The 18,877-nt window shown below is 35.6% G+C and overlaps 2 protein-coding genes across 10 annotated transcripts; one reads left to right on the top strand and one right to left on the bottom strand.

Moving 5' to 3' along the window:
- Positions 1–10,997: 10,997 nt before the first annotated feature.
- LOC127261841 (uncharacterized) lies at positions 10,998–16,296 on the bottom strand. Of its 9 annotated transcripts, none has more exons than XM_051290256.1 (6): positions 16,148–16,296; positions 13,473–14,029; positions 13,151–13,289; positions 12,222–13,085; positions 11,416–11,791; positions 11,003–11,237 (listed from the first exon to the last, which is right to left on the bottom strand). In XM_051290256.1, the coding sequence occupies exons 4-6, from the start codon at positions 12,997–12,999 to the stop codon at positions 11,165–11,167; spliced, it is 1,227 nt and encodes a 408-aa protein (XP_051146213.1). In that variant the 5' UTR covers positions 13,000–13,085; positions 13,151–13,289; positions 13,473–14,029; positions 16,148–16,296; the 3' UTR covers positions 11,003–11,164. The 9 variants fall into 9 exon arrangements, 8 of the variants coding, with proteins under 8 accessions (XP_051146221.1, XP_051146219.1, XP_051146213.1 ...); XM_051290260.1 differs by having other exon boundaries at positions 13,151–13,268; XM_051290258.1 differs by having other exon boundaries at positions 12,222–13,289; positions 13,473–13,668; positions 13,781–14,029.
- On the top strand, positions 16,159–17,469 carry LOC127261842 (2-hydroxyisoflavanone dehydratase-like). The gene has a single exon (XM_051290265.1). The coding sequence runs from the start codon at positions 16,227–16,229 to the stop codon at positions 17,139–17,141; it is 915 nt and encodes a 304-aa protein (XP_051146222.1). The 5' UTR covers positions 16,159–16,226; the 3' UTR covers positions 17,142–17,469.
- Positions 17,470–18,877: the final 1,408 nt, after the last annotated feature.

Here is an 18,877-nt window from a genome sequence, read left to right as displayed (position 1 = left end):
GTAATATTTTTTATGCTATATATATTTGCTGCGGAAATTTGTGACAATAAATATAAACAAAGGTAATATTTTTTATGCTATATATATTTGCTGCGGAAATTTGTGACAATAAAATTCTATATTTTATTTCTCTTTATTTATAGTATTATTTCTTAACAATATATTATATAAAATTTTAAAAATTATTAATAATATTTATTAAAAATTAGAAAAATGTATTATTTTCGTAAAATATATTTTTCGAAATAATGTCTAAAATAAAAAATAAAAATATCGTAAAAATTCATGTTAATGAGTTTTTTGCTCAGGTTTAGCCTACTCGCTATTGTCTCCGGCAGACACAGATTAGTCAGGACCATCTTGACCTTATTCAGATTTTGATGACCCTTCGACCTGAATATGAAGTTGTTCGCACATCACTCCTACATCGACATCCGTTGCCTACTCTTGATGCTGCTATTCATAAGATTATATTTGAGGAGACCTGACTCCAGTTGGCTAAAACACTGAGTTCTGATTCTGCTCTAGTTGTGTCTCGCCAGTCTTGATCTGCAAGTACTGAATGTCGAGTTTGTAAGACTTTTGATCACACTTTTGCCATTTGTCCGAAGACTGAGTGTCACTTCTTTAATTTATGTGACCATATTGCTCCGGCTTGTCCCACCAGATCTCAGCGTTCAAGTAGTTCTGCTCCCAGACATTCAGGTGGTTCAACTCCCAAACCTCGGGAGCCTAGTGGGTCATCTTCGACTGCTTCTTCTTCAGTTACGGCTGCTACTACTAATGAGCCTCAACATTCGTCTTACACTCTTCACAACATATAAGTCATCCTCAAACAGGTTATCCAATCCAATTATGCTCTGTTTTCCACTCTAGGTATATCTACTTGGTATTTTGATTCTGGTTGTTGTCACCACATGACCTCAAACCCTCATGACTTGTCCTCTATGTCTCTTGTCTCCCATTTACCACTTATATATACTGTCAATGGTACTACAATGCATATTACCCACACCGTTCTTGTGTCCTCCGTTTTCTTATATCTTTATGATATATATTGCATTATTGACTTAAGTCTTAAATCTAATTTATATTGGTCAATTAGTTGAACAAGATTTTACTGTTATATTCTCTTCTTGTGGTGTGTAGGTTCAGGATTCTCAGAAAGGTGAGCTTCTCGGGACGGGCTGCAAAACAGGTCGCTTATTTGAGCTTGAGTCTCTTCGTACCTTTTGCACATATAACCGCTCTGCAGCTCTCACCTTTGATTCCTCCAGACTTCATTGGCATCTTCGTCTAGGTCATGCATATTTTAGGTCCAAGTCATTTTGAGTCTTTTAATTGTGTCAATTGCAAACTTGGCAAATTGTCTACTCTTAGTTTTTCAGAGTTCATCTACTGCTATTGAACCTTTTTATTTAGTGCATTATGATATTTGAGGTCCTTCTCATGTTGCATCTATAAATGGTTTTCAGTTTTATGTTCTCTTTATCGATGATTTTTTCACGGTTTACTTGTATTTATTTTATGAAAAATCGTTCTGAATTGCGCACTATATATCCTCAGTTTCCCCAGATGACTCACACTCAATTCTCTTGTCCAATTAAAGTACTTCATACTAATAATTCTTGTGAGTACAATGAGTCATCATTTTTGCAGTTTCTATCCAGTCAAGGTACCTCGGTACAACATTCATGTCTTTATACGTCCCAACAAAATGGGCGGGCAGAGCGCAAACATCGTCACATTCTTGATATTGTTCATGCTCTCCTTGTTTATGCTAAGTTTCCTAGTCGTTTTTTGGGGTAAGCAGCCTTGCCTGCTGTTTACATCATTAATTTGTTACCCTCGTCTGTTCTCCATAATGTCAGTCTCTTCGAGCGTTTGTTTGGTCAGTCCCCTGATTATAGTTAGTTGTCTCCCTTTGGTTATATGTGTTTTTTCTCTTCCCTCCTCATGAGCGGACAAAGTTCCAACCTTGAGCTTGTTTATATTTTTTTTGGTTATGGATTCAAACACCAGGGCTATAGATGTTGAAATCCTATATTTAATCGGTTGCGTATATCCCATCATGTCACCTTTTGGGAGCACACATCTTTCTTCACCGTATCTAAGTTTAGCACACCGTTTCACTCACCTTCTCTCTTTGATCTCTTCCCAGACACTTATTTCTCCTTTTCGCCACAACTCATTGATCAATCTGTCTTATCACCATCTTCTGAAGTTGATCCGTATGTGCCTCATGAGCCGACGTCTTCTCATGAGCCTCTCATGATTTTCGTTGCTCCACCCGTGTAAGTAAATCCCTCTCTGACCTTATTGATTATCATTTTTACTCTGCTATTTCATCTCACCATGAGATAAGGTAATTTCGTTAGGCGAATGCTGATCCATTATGACAACAAGCTATGACTAGGGTGCAAATCAAAACTCACACTGATGGGAAAAGGGATCAGTTGATATTTTAAAAATAAAAACTTGTGCTTAACTTGCAAGCTCTAGTAAAGATTCACACTTGATATTTAGTGAATTTGCCCTCTGCCTCTGGTAAGACTCCTATTGGGTGCAAGTGAATTTTTAAAATCAAAACTCACTATGATGGTTCAGTTGAGCACTACAAGGCTGGTCTGGTGGCTAAAGTTTATTTCCAAGAGTATGCAGTTGACTATGATAAGACTTTTGCTCCCGTCGCTCGTCTCACTACTGCTTGTTGTCTTGTTGTTGTTGTTGTTGTTCGTTACTCGTCCAATCTTCAGTTAGATATCAAGAATGCATTCTTACATGACATTCTTTCTGAAGAAGTTTATATGACTCCAGCTCTAGGTTTCCCGTCTTCTATAAAGGTTTGTCGCTTACACTGCATTTTATATGGGTTAAAGTAGACCGCTCGGGCCTAGTATGCCACATTTAGCTCGGCGTTCTTGGAGTTTGATTTTACCACATGCGGTTACTATTTCGGTCTATTTCTTTGTCGTTCTTCATTAGGGATTGTTATCTTCTTACTTTATGTTGATGATATAATCATCACGAGAGATGATACGTTTGGTATTTCTCATCTACAGACATCTTAGTCAGCAGTTTGAGATAAAGAGCTTGGGTCCATTTTTTTACTTTTTGGGACTTGAAGTCTTTGATTCCCCTAATAGTTTCTTTCTTTCTCAGATTAAGTATGCATGAAATCTTATTTCTTGAGCTGGTCTCACCGACTATGAGGTAGCCTCCACACCACTTGTCTATGATGTTCGACTTACACATCATGATGGCTCTCTTCTTGATGATCCTACGTTACATCGTCAGCTTGTTGGGAGTTTGATCCATTTGACTATTACTCGACGAGCTTGATAACTCCAAATAGGAGCATATTCTTACCTTGACGAAACTGTGTATTACTCGAATTTCTGTATAAAAACCATCACAATGAATCATCAATGGCATACATTATTGATATATATCGCTTGGCATGATCCAGAATTCATTGTTGAGATTATTAACGATTTTTGCCTTTTTAAGCGGTAGTCTGGTGCCAAAAAAGCTAAGACAGATGCCACAAGCGACAGCCACCTCCGCTCGCAAGCACCCAGAATACATCCTGAAAATACTAACGCATGAGAGGCAAGCACTAGCCACCCGCAAGCGACAGCCTCTCCCACTTGCAAGCGACAGCCCAGATACCCACCGCTGCAGATTATCACCAGATTTCAACTAAGTGTTCCAACTGCAGCAGTATAGCTATTCCATTTCCAGCCAGCACAAGCGAGCCTAGCTGCGCTGATGCCATCCAGCCCTTCGGCAAGCGAGGAAGATTTGCGCCCTTACAATTCAATGCAATCAAAGCAAGCGCCCTGGGAGTTATGGCCAGCAACTGCTTCAACAGAATAACTACCAGTAACCGCCTAACCGCCCAGCGGTTGGAACTGCCCAATAACTGATTGCAACTGTCCCATTTCACCTACTATAAATAGGGCCAGATATCTTTATGTAAAAAGGGATCGATACTTCGATTAAAAACACTCTTAGCAAGTACTTCTCAGGCAAATCGTCTTCCTGTTTTCGAGAGCTCCAACCCTGTAAGGGAGTTCTCCACAGGAATGGCCAAGGTCTATTAGGTCGCAGAGATTCCTAGTGACAGTAGGGTTTCTTTCTTATAATGTCTTGAATCTGGGTGTCATTGAAGTCTTGTTGTAAATCCCTTAAGGTCAAAAATTCCAGTGTTATGAGTTTTTTATATTCAGTTTATATAATTACACTACTTCCTTCTCACCGCTTCCGTAAAATACATATATTTCCGATAACATAACTGCATCGCTTGCTCATTGCCTCAAGGGAAATCTATCCATTTAGTAACGCACAGTTCAGGCACAACATCTCTCCTTCACTCTCGGTCGCTCATCTATATATATATATACATATGTATACATATAATGTGCCGCTCGCTCATGTCCCGTTCACTCGGTAACCGTCATTCATCCATGTCCCGTTCATCTGGTCCCCGCTTCCACTCATGTCCCGATCATCTGGTTACCGCTGGCACTTCATCTTCCGCCTTTGCTTCGCTCACTTCCGCTCACTCCATCTTTATCGCTTTACTTACTGCTTTTATAAGCCTAGCTTTTGGACCCGCTATAAGCGGATCCTTTCCTGTATTTTCGTCGCTTTTTCAAGATTTTCACCGTTGAAATTCATGACTTAAAATTCTTGTGTTCAACCTGGAAACTCACCAGTAAAAAGATTATAAATTATTGTGATGACTACTCAGAGTCTACAACCACAAAAAATTACTAAATCTGATCGTTTTCTATAAACTTCCACTCACTGATTTTCAAATATAAATTTCCTAAGAATTGTGTAAACACGCACACATTTTTATCTTCATCACTATCGCTCATGCAGTATTATGAGTCTGTTTATGACCGCTCCGAGGACCTCTCACTACTCTACTGTCTTACATATTCTTCGTTATGTGAAAGGCAATCTCCTGCATTGTTTACACTTTTTATCTCAATCATCTATGACTCTCAGCGGTTACTATGATGCTGATTGGGCTAGTGATCCTACCGATCGTCATTCGACCACTGGTTTTTGCTTCTTCCTAGGTGATTCTTTCATCTCTTGGCACAACAAAAAACAGACTTTAGTTTCTCGATCGAGTGTCGAGTTAGAGTATCGTGCTCTTGCTGACTCTACATCAGAAACTTTTATGTCTTCGTCGACTACTTACTGATCTTGATGTTCCTCAATCATCTTCTACAGCTCTTCACTGCGATAGTCAGAGCGCTATGAAGATGGCCCATAATGATACCTTTCACAAATGCACCAAGCATATTGAGCTTGATTGTCACTTCATTCAATTGTATGCCATCGGTGGGGTTGTCTATCTCATTCTGGTCTCCTCTGCAGACCAGATTGGAGATGTCTTCAGCAAGTCCATTCTTCCCAGCCACTTCCAATTGCTCTAGGACAAACTCAAGTTGGACTTTATTGTCCCATCTTTAATTTGAGATATTTCTTTTGTATTGTTTATTTTAGTTTAGCCCCCTAGTATACATGTTCTTGCACCCTTATTTTCGTAATAATAATATTTTTATAATTTTTTCCTAAATTTTAACAATATCAAAGATATATTATTTTTCTTATTATCTATATGATAATTGAATCAAATTAGCAATACGATAACTGGTCCGCAAGAAATATCATATTCAAATTCTGTTCAAATAAAAAAATAAATGATAATAAAAATAATAATTTTGCCTCAAGCAGTTCATACATTTTTTATTTTAGGATGTGCCATAATAATTTATATGTTTTTATTTTTTGTAAATTTATCAATTTTAAATATATTTAATAAATATAAATCAATTTGATTAAATTATTAGTATCTTATATTTTATATATCACTTTTATTTCTATCTCCCTTCCACAAACATTTTTTTATCATACATTTAATTTATAAAATTAATTATATTAATTATAAATAAATAAATATTTTTTATTTATATTATATAAAATTTTATTTTTATGAAATGAGGAACTTGTTTGTGTAAGAAATTTTTTCGACAAGATTCCCCATATATATTTTTCATTTTTCACAAAAGTTTTCTTTCAATATAATTTTTTTTTTTTTATATATTATCCATATAATTTTTTATATTTCATATAAAAAAAATCTCCAAATCAAAACTTTTGGATAAACAAACTCGATATCTATATATTTTATACAAATAAATATTTTAAATTTATTTTAACCATATATATTTATTCTTATTTTAATAATATTAACAACATTATTACTCATGTACAATAATAAAATAATATAACAACTTACCATCGTTAAATTACTAAATTCTACTCTCTTTTGCATAAAATGTCCGTATTTTTTCGGTCCCTCTACGTAATTATCATTTTTTTTAAAAAAATATAATTATGTATTTAATTATTTTTTAAATTTCATAATTGCACGCGTGTCGCACAACTACAAAATAAATATCAGTTCCTACGCCACAAAAATTTACAAAATGCAGTAGTTCGGTGAGTAGAGTCGTCTCCGCAGGGAACATAAATGATTTGAACACTGGTTGAATATAATTATACTAATATATATATAACGGGGGGAATTTTGATTATCGCACTAAATAAGGAGAAAATAAATTCGCTCAACTAAATAAAATAAAATAAAATGCAAGGCAGATTACCAATGATGATTATACTCTAGCATAGGCATGAATTTTCTGTTTGGGATATAAATTTTGTTCATCGACTAAAAATCAAGTTCATTGACTAGTTGGATAAATTGGTTATAGTTGTTCTACACGCGTTCACAACCAACCTTTCCTAACTTTGTCGATAGCTAAGGTACGACCATTAGCTATTTCCCTAATCGAGTGAGAATCCTAGATACGACCGTAATTTTACTGACTCGACAACTTTAAGTACTAGAAAGACCCAATTTAATTTAATAAAATTCATACGTGGATTTGTTTAAAAATTGATTCTAATTCTTCCCTATAGTATTCCTCTAGGATGCTACACCAATTGAAAGATTACACAATTACGGGTGTCAATCTCCAATTTAGCTACGAAATCTCAAATCAATACGTGCGCAATAATCAATTTAAGATTTCTAAACTTATAAATTAGAAGAATTAGAAATACTCAATATCGATGAACACCCAATTAAAGAAAAGCAAGTCTCACAAATTCAATCTCAAACATCAATTCACACTTACGCTAGAAATGAAATTACTCGGAATTCATAGAAATTGAAAACATAAAAAAATAAAGAAGTTCAACATGCCTTCAATTTTGATATCGAAAAAGAAGAAAAATATGAAAATAGAAGAAGAATGCCCCGAAAAGTCGTCTGCAATCCTCCTCCAAGCTCTCTTCTCTTCCGTGTTCTTTCTTCTCTCATTTTCTCCCCTTCAAGAAATATGGTGTTGTGGTAGAACGTTGTTGCCTCTTTCTCTCCTCCCCTTCACTTGCAAATCGTGTCTCTTCATTCTCCATCACATGATCCCCTTTAAATTAGATCTCTTTTGCACTTAAATCCTCACATAATCGTTATATTTCTAATTTACCCCGGAGGGTCTTTTTGTAAATTTTCAAATTTTCCACATTGTACTTGCGTGATCACGCCTAAGACTTTTATGCGTTCTGCTCTTTTTCTTCCAAATAAGCCCCAAAACTTGCAAACTCTATGAAACCTATTACACAATCAATAACACACCATAAGGAGCATATATACAAAATTGTGCATAAAAAAATTGCCCAAAATATAGCAAAATATTATCATATATAACACATATCAATTATCCCACACCTAATCCATGCTTGTCCTCAAGCATATGTCCAAACCAAGAATTGAGATACTCATTAGCGCAAAAGTCACTTAGCCGTGTCATCAACTACGTCAGATTTAAAGCATGCATGAACCAACTAACCTCACCAAATGAGGAATGTATATAAGTAAAAGCTCTCACCCTCAAGTGTTTAGGCTACATTCACTCAATGCATATGAAGTAAACGACGAATCTCATAGGCTTGCAAACAAATCAAATCAACTCCACAATTCATCAAGAAATTAACGTTCATAATCAAAGGTCTTAATTAAATGTTGTAATGGGACCATGGTTGGGGTAGGAAAAAAGATATCTACGGCTAATGGGACCGAGGAATTAATATATCAATTCATCACATCATAATGAGCGCAAGTTGCATCCATGAATGAACAAAAATCAAACAATACTGCACCAACGATGACCAATTCAAGACAGGAACATACTTTCTTTTTTTTTTTTTCAGCCCCTTTAAATTTTCTTTTATTATTTTAAAGAGGCTAGATAATGAGATACTTTTGGAAAAAAATATGTATTAATTTATAACCGTGCCACAATATGAATACTCTCAAATACAACTTTGGAATAATATCATATAATGAATGCAACTCTAAATAATCTAATGTAATGAATCAAAGAACAATTCCTCTAGTTCCCATGAGTTCAAGTAAGCGTTTGGCTTAATTCAATAAAAGAGCTTAGCGGCTAGGATAAACCAAGAAAAATAAGATAATAATATTAAGCTCAAACTTGGTTTACGAGGGGATAATATAAGTGAAGATATGAAATTAAGGCCAACACGGGTAATCCTTTCAAGTACAACTTCGGAATAATATCGTATAATGAACGCAACTCTAAATAATCTAATGTAATGAATCAAAGAACAATCCCTCAAGTTCTCATGGGTTCAAGTAACCGTTTGGCTTAATCCAATAATAGGGCTTATCGGTTTGGGTTAAATATAAACCAAGAAAAATAAGATAATAACATTAGCTCAAACTTGGTTCACTAGGGGATAATATAGGTGAATATATAATTAAGGCCAACACGGGTAATCCTAGTGCCTTATCATTTTAATCCCATCAATTCTAAATAAACGCGGAGTCAATAAGCATAAGCAAGCAAGTTCTAGGTAGTCAAATACAACATATGTTCACACAATCTAAGAAAAATTGAGCATATATGATAAATATGAGTGAATTTGCTCAAATAAGGCTCAAAACAACTCACTTAAAGGTTCTTTGTCAGAGGGGTAAACACACTTATCATCTAACTTCATCAACAAACACGGCAAGATCCTAATAAACTAAGTAAGCACAACAACCTTGGCTCAAAATACATACGAGGACATGGAGGGAAGTTGTCAAAATAAAGCATTATATCGCATCAAAAGTTCTAATCTCCCCCCACACCTAATTGATGCAATGTCCCTATTGTAAGAACAAAAATGAAATAAAAGAGACGGAGAAATGAAACTTCCCTGAAATAGGTGGTGGCGACTGGCACATGCTCAGTAATTTCTCGATAGGAATCTTAAAGAGTAATAGGAATCTTGGAGGGGACCGGATCTGACGCCCGCACTGTGCCTATGATGCCTATACAAAAGTGGATTTAACAATCAAATTAAAATTCCTCAAGGAACTTCAAAGAGCATTCGCATAGCAATTACGCTCTGACATCAACCAACAATCTTAAAACAAGTATTCAATGTGCAATCAACAATTTCACTGCCACAAGATCAATCTCAATCATTCATATGCATCCATGTATCAGTTTCCCAATTTCTCTAAGAGACTCTACCATAATGATCCAATTTAGCGCAATGTCAACAAATCTTAGAAATTATCGAGGCAATAATTGACATGAGAGATGCAATAGAGATGAAAAGCAAATGACTTTCCTGAAAATTCCACCGGCGACTCGCGGCTAATGGTCAACGGCAGCCAGGGCCATTCCTGGGCCCGGGCGAAAGGGGCGCCCGCCCAGGGCCCAATCTAAATTAGAGTTCATTATTTATTTATTTTATATATAATTTATTTATATATACAAATCAGTTGACAAGAGCGTGGTTGGGTGGTTACTATTAATACTATTATTGATATTTTATCTAAAAATTCTAAAAAAAATATTTTATTCAATAATTTATATTCTATTATAGGTAAAAAAAATCAAAGTACATCATTTATATATATTTAGAGTCTTTTATTTTTGTTGTAATTATTCTTTTTTTTTTTGCACTAAAAAGATAATAAATATTAGACTAAATTATTATTATTATTATTAGGCAAAATTATCGATAAATGAGATGATTTTGAAACTCATGTAAATCCTCTATATACTTTAAAAATATCATGAACCCCTTATATTTAAAAATATTTCATGAAACTCATTATTATATTTTGTTGGTGACGAGAAGATGATTTTTCATTTATATTTTTTGCGTGACGAGATTTCATATAGCGTTTGTTAAAATATAAGGTAGTGTTATGCAATTTTTAAAGTATATGAAAAATTTATGCTAGAAAAAATATTTTGTTTTTTATTTATATTTTAATATAGGTAAAATATATTTAATATATATATTTATATTTAAGGCCCCTGATTTTTATTTCGCCCCGGGCCTTCGAAAGTCAGGAATGATCCTGGCTGCAGCGCAAAATAGCGGTGGAGGACGCAGGCAGGCGGTTGGGGATCAGGAGCAGCGCGCGGCGGAGGACGCGGCGGTTAGAACCGGGCTGATGATGGCTTGGCGGCTTCAGCAATCGCGAGTTGAACCGGCGGAAGAGAAAGAAAGAGATGAGACGGCTGATTGCGAGTCAGTAAGGATAATAATAATAATAATAATAATAATTATTATTATTATGGATATAATAATAATTATAAAAATAAAAAAAATAGAATTTAATGACTATAATAATAATTATAATTATAGAAATAATAATAAATATAGTAATAATAAATTTAATAATTATAGTAATAAATATCATAATAATAATAATTATAGACGTGATAATAAATATAACAATAATAAGAATAAATATAGTAACTATAATAATAATAAATATAGAAACAAAATATATATAAAATAAAAAAAATTAATAGCTATAATAATAATTATTATTATAAAAATAATAATAAATATAGTAATATTAAAAACTTAATAATAATAATAATAAATATAATAAATAATAAATATAATAATAATAATAATAATTCTTTAAAATAAATCATCTTTTTGTGCTATTTTTCATAATGTAAAGCTTCATTAAGCGTGATCACGCCCAAAGAAGTTTTATGTTCTGATTTCTGTAAAAATTTCTTCCTCTCATCAATCACAACACACTGGATGTGTGGCCACGTCTAAAAACTTTGTCCATTATGCTTATCCCACCATGAACATTATATCTGCATCAAAACACCAAAAGAAGGCATGAGACTGACTCACAAACACAACCAAAACTCAAAGGATACAAAATAAAATTAGAACACTTGGGTTGCCTCCCAAGAAGCGCCTTTGTTTATCGTCGTTGGCTCGACACAATGATTCTTAAGCTAATCACACTGCTAAAAAAGAGCTACGCACTTCACTTCTTTGCTCTGAAACCCTTCATAGTAAGGCTTAAGACGATGTTTATTCACAACAAACCTTTTATCCGTGCTAAAACTTTGAATCTCAACTGTACCATACGGAAACACATTAGTTACCACAAATGGACCTATCCAACGATAACGAATTTTAACCCACGAAAAAATCTTAAGATGAGAATGATGAAGAAAAACCTTTTGACCAACCTTATAATCTTTTCTCAAAATATTTGGATCATGAAATTTCTTACTATTTCCTTTATAAATCCTCGCATTCTCGAAAGCTTTGTTCTGAATCTCCTCAAACTCTTGCAATTGCAATTTCCTTCTTTCTTCAACTTCAAAGTCTTCCTTCACATTTTGATCAAGGACATCTACACAATACAAAACATAAGGTTTCACGGATCATTCGAGTCATCAAAAATATTGATATGAACTTTTACACCTTCGAATTCCATGGTAAGTGTCCCTGTTCTAACATCAATTTTTGTGTGTGCAACACACATAAAAGGCGACAAAGCAGAATAGGTGAAGGATTAGGCGAATTTTCATCATGCATATCTAAAACATAGAAATCAACATGGAATATTAATTCATTCACTTGCACAAGAACATCCTCAATTATCTGTTCGGGGTAAGCGTAAGTTTTATCAGCTAGTTGAATTACTATCCCTGTTTCTTTCAAGGGCCCAATGTTCAAAGAGTTAAAAATAGACTTAGGCATAACATTTATGGTTGCACCTAAATCTAGCATAGCTCTTTTAATTTCCATCTTACTTATCTTGCACGGGACTACAAACATACTTGGATCTCCGCATTTTTGTGGCAATTTTCTTTGCAGCACAGTGGACACAGTCTTTCCAGCTAGCACATTTTCGTCCCCTCTCAACTTCTTCTTGGTACACAACTCCTTTAGAAATTTCGCATAACGGGGGACTTGTTTAATTGTGTCAAGCAAAGGAATGTTTAGCTTCACTTTCTTAAACATCTTCATGATCTCCTTTTCCTTGTCACTTTTAGCCAGTTTCGCTAACCTGTGAGGAAATTGAGCAATATTAGAAGTGGATTGAATATGAGGTTTAGAATTCACCTGATCAGTTGACTTGTTCGCTTCTTGCTCAATCTCCTCTCCGGCTTTCTCTTTTTGTGCAACAACGTTCGGACCTTCTAGCTCCTTACCACTTCGTAAGATCATTGAACTAACATTGTTCGGGTACATGCGAGTTTGAGCTGGTAGCTTGCCTCTCTCTCTTTTTTTCATTTTACGCACCTCTTTCACGACTTGAGACATCTGATCTTCCAAGTTTTTTATACTAGTTCTTGTCTCTTGCTGAAATTGCAAAAAATCAGAGGCAATTGATTTCACTATATCATGCAAAGAGTTACCATGACAAGGAGCTTGGGTCATGGTCCATTGTTGTTGCTGCTGCACAGGTGGTTGGAATCCCAGTTGTTGCTGTTGTCCAAAGGATTGCTGATTATGATTCCCATATCGAAAATTGGGGTGGTCTCGCCATCCTGGATTGTATGTGTTGGAATAAGGATCGTAAGCTCTTCTTAGTGCAAATCCTTCAGCATTCATTTCCACCTCTTGTGTCAATGTAGGACAAGCATCCGTAGGATGTTCAACACTCACACAAATCCCACATGGCTTCACTTGAGCATTCCCTACAACAAAGTTTTCTCACAAAAGCAATTAACTCATTTAATTGTTGTTGCATAGGAGAACTTACATCGGAAACTTCTTTCACTCCCACGACATCCCTTGGCTCAAATTGTTGAGAGTTCATAGCCATGTCGTTCAAAAATTCCCAAGCTTCTCTCGGAGTCTTGTTCATGAGAGCTCATCCACTGGAAACATCGATTATCCTCCTGTCAATAGAAGTTAGTCCTTCATAGAAATATTGGATTATAAGTTGCTCAGAAATCTGATGTTGCGAACATCTAGCAATTAACTTAAATCTATCACAATATTCATATAAAGACTCTCATGATGCTTGTTTGATGTCACAAATCTCTATTCGCAAATTAGCAGCCCGGGATGCGGGAAATAACCTTTCAAGTAACTTGAGCTTCATATCCATCTAGGTGGTCACACTCCCGGCGGGCAAGTTGAACAACCAATCCTTGGCTGCATCTTTCAAGGAGAATGGAAAAGCTCGGAGTTTTATCTGCTCATCAGTGATTCCCGGTGGTTTCATGCTCGTACACACCACATCGAACTCCTGCAAGTGCTTGTGTGGTTCCTCCCCTGCCGTATTAGTCCAAATTTAAGCTCAAATTCCGTATTATCGGCTATAAATGTATTAGTCCAAATTTAAGCTCAAATGCCGTATTATCGGCTATAGCAGGAAAATTAATACACAAAGGATGTTGAATTAAATCGGAAGCAGCTAACTCCCTAAGAGTTCTCTGTTGTTCCATTGGATGTATCACAACTTCTTCAACTCCCTTGGCCTCTTCACTCTCGTTGGAACTAGAACTTTCAACCAGTTGGATAGCTAAGTCAGGTTCCGGTAACTCAATTTCTTTTTCAACCATCTTTCGCTCTCTAGCTTCTTTCCTCAAACGTTGTGCAGTCCTTTCGATTTTTGAATCAAACACTAATTCACCTGTATGAACAATTCGAGGCATAAACCATTAAGCGAGAAAAAATATAGCTAAATAAAAAATAAACCAAATATAAAAAAATCATTATACTATTTCCCGGCAACGGCGCCAAAATTGCATGTGTGTCGCACAACTGAAAAATAATGTATCAGTTCCTACGTCACAAAAAAATTGCAAAATGCAGTAGTCCGGTAAGTAGAGTCGTCTCCGCAGGGAACAAAAATGATTTGAAAACTCGGTTGAATATAATTATACTAATATATATATATAATGGGGGGTTTTGATTATCACACTAAATAAGGAGAAAATAAATTCGCTCAACTATATAAAATAAAATAAAATGCAAGACGGATTACCAAAGATGATTATTCTCTAGTATAGGCATGAATTTTCTGTTTGTGATATAAATTTTGTTCATCAACTAAAAATCAAGTTCATTGACTAGTTTGATTAATTGGTTATAGTTGATCTACACGCGTCACAACCAACATTTCCTGACTTTTTCGATAGCTAAGGTACGACCGTTAGCCATTTCCCTAATCGAGTGAAAATCCTAGGTACGATCGTAGTTTTACTGACTCGACAGCTTTAAGTACTAGAAAGGTACAATTCAATTTAACAAAATTCCTATGCTGATTTAATTTGCCTGTGTTCAGTTAGTAGACCCCGGCTCCTTTTAGCTTTCTGAGCAGGATGTGGATGATCCTGCTTCCTCTCTCAAGTGTTCCCCGAAACTCCTGCTCCACTGGGAAAAGGATACCCGGGCCGCTGGAAATTACTCAATAGGGCAATTCCTTAAAACTGATTCTAATTCTTCCCTAGAGTATTCTTCTAGGTTGCTACACCAATTGGAAAATTACACAATTACGGGTGTCAATCTCCAATTTAGCTACGAAATCTCAAATCAATTCGTGTGTAATAATCAATTTGAGATTTCTAAACTTATAAATTTGAAGAATTAGAAATACTCAATATCGATGAACACCCAATTAAACAAAACCAATTCTCACAAATTCAATCTCAAACATCAATTCACACCTACGCTAGAAATGAAATTACTCAAAATTCATAGAAATTGAAAATACAAAACAAATAAAGAAGTTTATCATGCCTTCAATTTTGAAATCGACAAAAAAAACAATACGAAAATAGAATAAAAACGCCCCAAAAAGTCGTCTGCAATCCTCCTCCAAGTTCTCGTATCTTCCATGTTCTTTCTTCTCTCTTTTTCCCCCCTTCAAGAAATATAGTGTTGTGGTAGTCTATTTATCTCCCCCTCTTCAATTGCAAATTGTATCTCTTCATTCTCCATCCCATGATCCCATTTAAATTAGATCTCATTTGCACTTAAATCCTCACATAATCTTTATATTTTCAATTTACCCCGGAAGGTCTTTTTATAAATTTTCATATTTTTCATATTGTACTTGCGTAATCACGCCTACGACTTTTATGCGTTATGCTCATTTTTTTCCAAATACACCTTAAAACTTTTCAACTCCATGAAAGCTATTACACAATCAATAACACACCATAAAGAGTATATATACAAAATTCCGCATCAAAAATTTGTCCAAAATATAGCAAAATATTATCATATATATACAGCACATATCAATAATTTTTTTTATAATTTATTAATTAAATTATTTAATTATTTTAATTTTAATTTATAATTAAATTTATTATACAATAATTATTTTTACTAATTAATTTCTTAATAATTTACTAATTATATTTTACTTAAATTCTCTTGCATATTAACATTGACAAAAAAAAAAAACTGGAATGGAATGAGTATTATCTTAAATACAATATCACTATCCAAATGCTTAACAGTTTTGGAACAGAGGAGTTTATAAATTGTTCGAAATAAAATTAAAAAATATATTTGAACAGATCCCGAGATGGCTTGGTGGTGGTGTGATGATAGAGTTATGACAGTGATGTCATAGTTCAAATCTATGCTTCCAAATTTTTTCTGTCAATTCACCTAGTGTAGTGTAACTTATTTTGTTGATCTAGTTTATAAATTATTAGATTTAATCGAAAAGAACTCAAAAAAATAGTGGTCACGTGTTCCACATTATTAAAAGTAAAAAAAAAAAAAAAAAACCTACCGAAGAATTTGGTATAATCCATCTCAGCCTTAACTATGCCATTCACATTACTCTCTTATCTCTTTCCCCCAATCCAACAATGTCGTCCTCTGCAACTTCCGGCGACATCCTCCACGATTTCACGCCCATTCTCCGCCACTACAAAGACGGCCGAATCGAACGCCTCATGGGCGCCGCCGCCGTCCCCCCCTCCCTCGACCCCACCACCGGCGTTCAATCCAAGGACGTCCAGATCTCACCGGATCTCCCCCTCTCCGCCCGCCTCTACCTCCCCAAAACCGCCGCCGCACCGGCCACGAAACTCCCCCTCCTCTTCTACTTCCACGGCGGCGCTTTCCTAATCGAATCCGCCTTCTCCTCCGTCTACCAGAAGCACCTCAACCTCCTCACGTCGGCAGCCAACGTCGTCGCCGTGTCCGTCGAGTACCGCCTGGCGCCGGAAAATCCTCTCCCGGCGGCCTTCGACGACGCCTGGACCGCCGTCAATTGGGCGGCGTCCGACGCCACCGACGACTGGATCAAACGCCATGGCGACTTCGGCCGCGTCTACCTCGGCGGAGACAGCGCCGGTGGCAACATAGCTCACAATATCGCCCTCCGATTCGGCGGCGGGAATCCCGCCGGAATAAACCTAGTCGGCATGTTTCTGAACTGCCCGTTCTTCTCAGGGAAGGATCCGATCGGGGATGAGCGTTCCGACACGGGCGTGTCCGTGAAGATCTTCACGGACAAGCTGTGGTTCTACGCGTGCCCGGGGCTGACGGGGCTGGACGAGGCGTGGGTGAATCCGAGCGCCGATTTGAAGGTGCTGTCGGGGCTGAAGTGCGGGAGAGTGTTGGTGTACACGGCGGGGAAGGACTATTTGAAGGACAGGGGGCGGCAGTACACGGCGGCGGTGGCGGAGAGTGGGTGGGGCGGCGAGATTGAGGCGGTGGAGGTGGAGGAAGAAGGGCACGTGTTTAGCGTGCTGGATCCTGAAGGGGAGGGAGAATAGCCAGAAGATGTTTGCTAGAGTGGCTTCTTTCATTAATCGGCCATGAAGTCTTCTGAGTTTAGGCACACACGCCTCGTTATTGTAATAAAGTAATCACTATGATTTATTTTGTCGAAGCTAATTTGCACGGGTAGATTCGATCAAAAATCTTAACGTTACACGTCATACAAAAAAAAATAAACAAAAAATAGCAAACCATAAAAATAAATAAATAACGTAAGCGGCTATATGTTAGTGTTATGTTGGGATCTGGATGGGAGAGATTGTGTAAATCAGCACCCAATTAAAGCTCTTAACGAGTAGAATGGAACCAAATTTTAAGGATTCATTAACGTTTGCGAATAAGGTTTATGTTTGTTCGTTAAGCTTTCGAGTTCGTTCGTAGTATTTGAGATCAGCTCATTAAAAAATTTTATTGTTTGAGCTCGTATTCATGTTTGATTCGTTTAGGTTCAATTAAACTTGTTCGAGTTCGTTCGAACTAGTTTGTCTCACTTTTTTTTAAATTTATATATAAATTAATAACAAAATTTAAAATTATTTTTTTATATATATTTTAAATTAATATTTTATTTATTTATAAATTATAATTTTATATGTATATATAATATTTATAATAAATATATTATTTAAACGAACATTCGCAAACAAAGTTCGAGGTCGTGCGTTAACCAAACTAGTCTGTTTATGTTGTTCAACTCAGCTCATTAACGTTCGCGAACAAATTTTAATCGAGCCAAACCGAGCCGAATTCACGAACGACTCGGTTTCGTTTAAAGGCTCTACCCCCAATGCTAATTTGTGTAGAAAATAATGATGTGAATTTATTTTATAAATTATATAATTAATATAATTATATATAATAAATTTTACACTGATTGTGTTGATTCTGTCTTGTTGTGCCTTAATTATGCTTCCTTTTTTTTTGGAATAATTATATTTCCTCTTTCACTTTTTAAAAAAAACTATTTAAAGTTTTATAGTAGATTATAAAAAATAATAGTATTTTATAAATTAGAGGAAATATAGTAAATTTTGATATTTTTGTCATTTAATTTTTTGTATAGTGTTGAGATATTTTAAATATTCGATTTTAGATTTAGTATAATTTATATTTAAATTTGGTTTTATCTATAGATTAGATTACTTAGATTTGAGTCTATATCAAGTCTGTTTTGTATTGTCTATATATAGGCCTCTTACTTTGATGATAATATGATAATCTCATTATTTTTTTCCAAAATTTCTAACATGGTATCAGAGTACAGTTTTCCAAAACCAAAACCCTAGCTGCCGCTGCCACCGCCGCCATCCATCATCCGCCCTTCGCCGGCCGTTCGTTTTTCGGTCGCCGCCTCCTGCTTTGGTTCTCTACGTCGTGGTGTGGTTGGTTTTGTCATCGGAGTTGATTTTGTTTTGCGACTGTTACCGATTGGATTGTTCGATCTACTTTCTTGATTTGGGCTTTGATTTCATGATTCACATATTTCTCTACATTTTTTTTTTTTTTTTTAATAGAGCGTATGGAAGTTCATTTACCTATTACTACTATCTTGTCGGGAGATAATTATGGCCTTTGGATGCAATCTATGAAAAGTTTCTTGATTGGTAGGAAGTTATGGCGAATTGTCACTGGCGATATCCGACCACCTGTTTCTCCATCTCATTTTGTGAGTGTTGATTCCATCTCTCGCGAGTATGAAGATTATGTTGCCAAATTGGAAGATTTGGATAGT

Source organism: Andrographis paniculata, unplaced genomic scaffold (assembly GCF_009805555.1).
Source record: "Andrographis paniculata isolate CXL003 unplaced genomic scaffold, ASM980555v1 Contig64END, whole genome shotgun sequence".
Taxonomy (NCBI): Eukaryota; Viridiplantae; Streptophyta; class Magnoliopsida; order Lamiales; family Acanthaceae; genus Andrographis; species Andrographis paniculata.
The sequence above is the reverse complement of the archived record's forward strand: the minus strand, read 5'-3'. Positions and strand labels throughout refer to the sequence as shown.

Bases quoted from the DNA above. Each gene is read 5' to 3' on its own strand.
- LOC127261842 (XM_051290265.1), top strand. From the start codon at position 16,227: ATGTCGTCCTCTGCAACTTCCGGCGACATCCTCCACGATTTCACGCCC.
- LOC127261841 (XM_051290256.1), bottom strand. From the start codon at position 12,999: ATGAATGCTGAAGGATTTGCACTAAGAAGAGCTTACGATCCTTATTCC. The intron at 11,792-12,221 runs GTATGTTTGTAG...TGTATTGTGTAG, and splicing joins ACAAAAATGCGGAGATCCAA to ATGTCCTTGATCAAAATGTG. The intron at 11,238-11,415 runs GTGCGTAGCTCT...GTTTTGATGCAG, and splicing joins TTTCAGAGCAAAGAAGTGAA to ATATAATGTTCATGGTGGGA.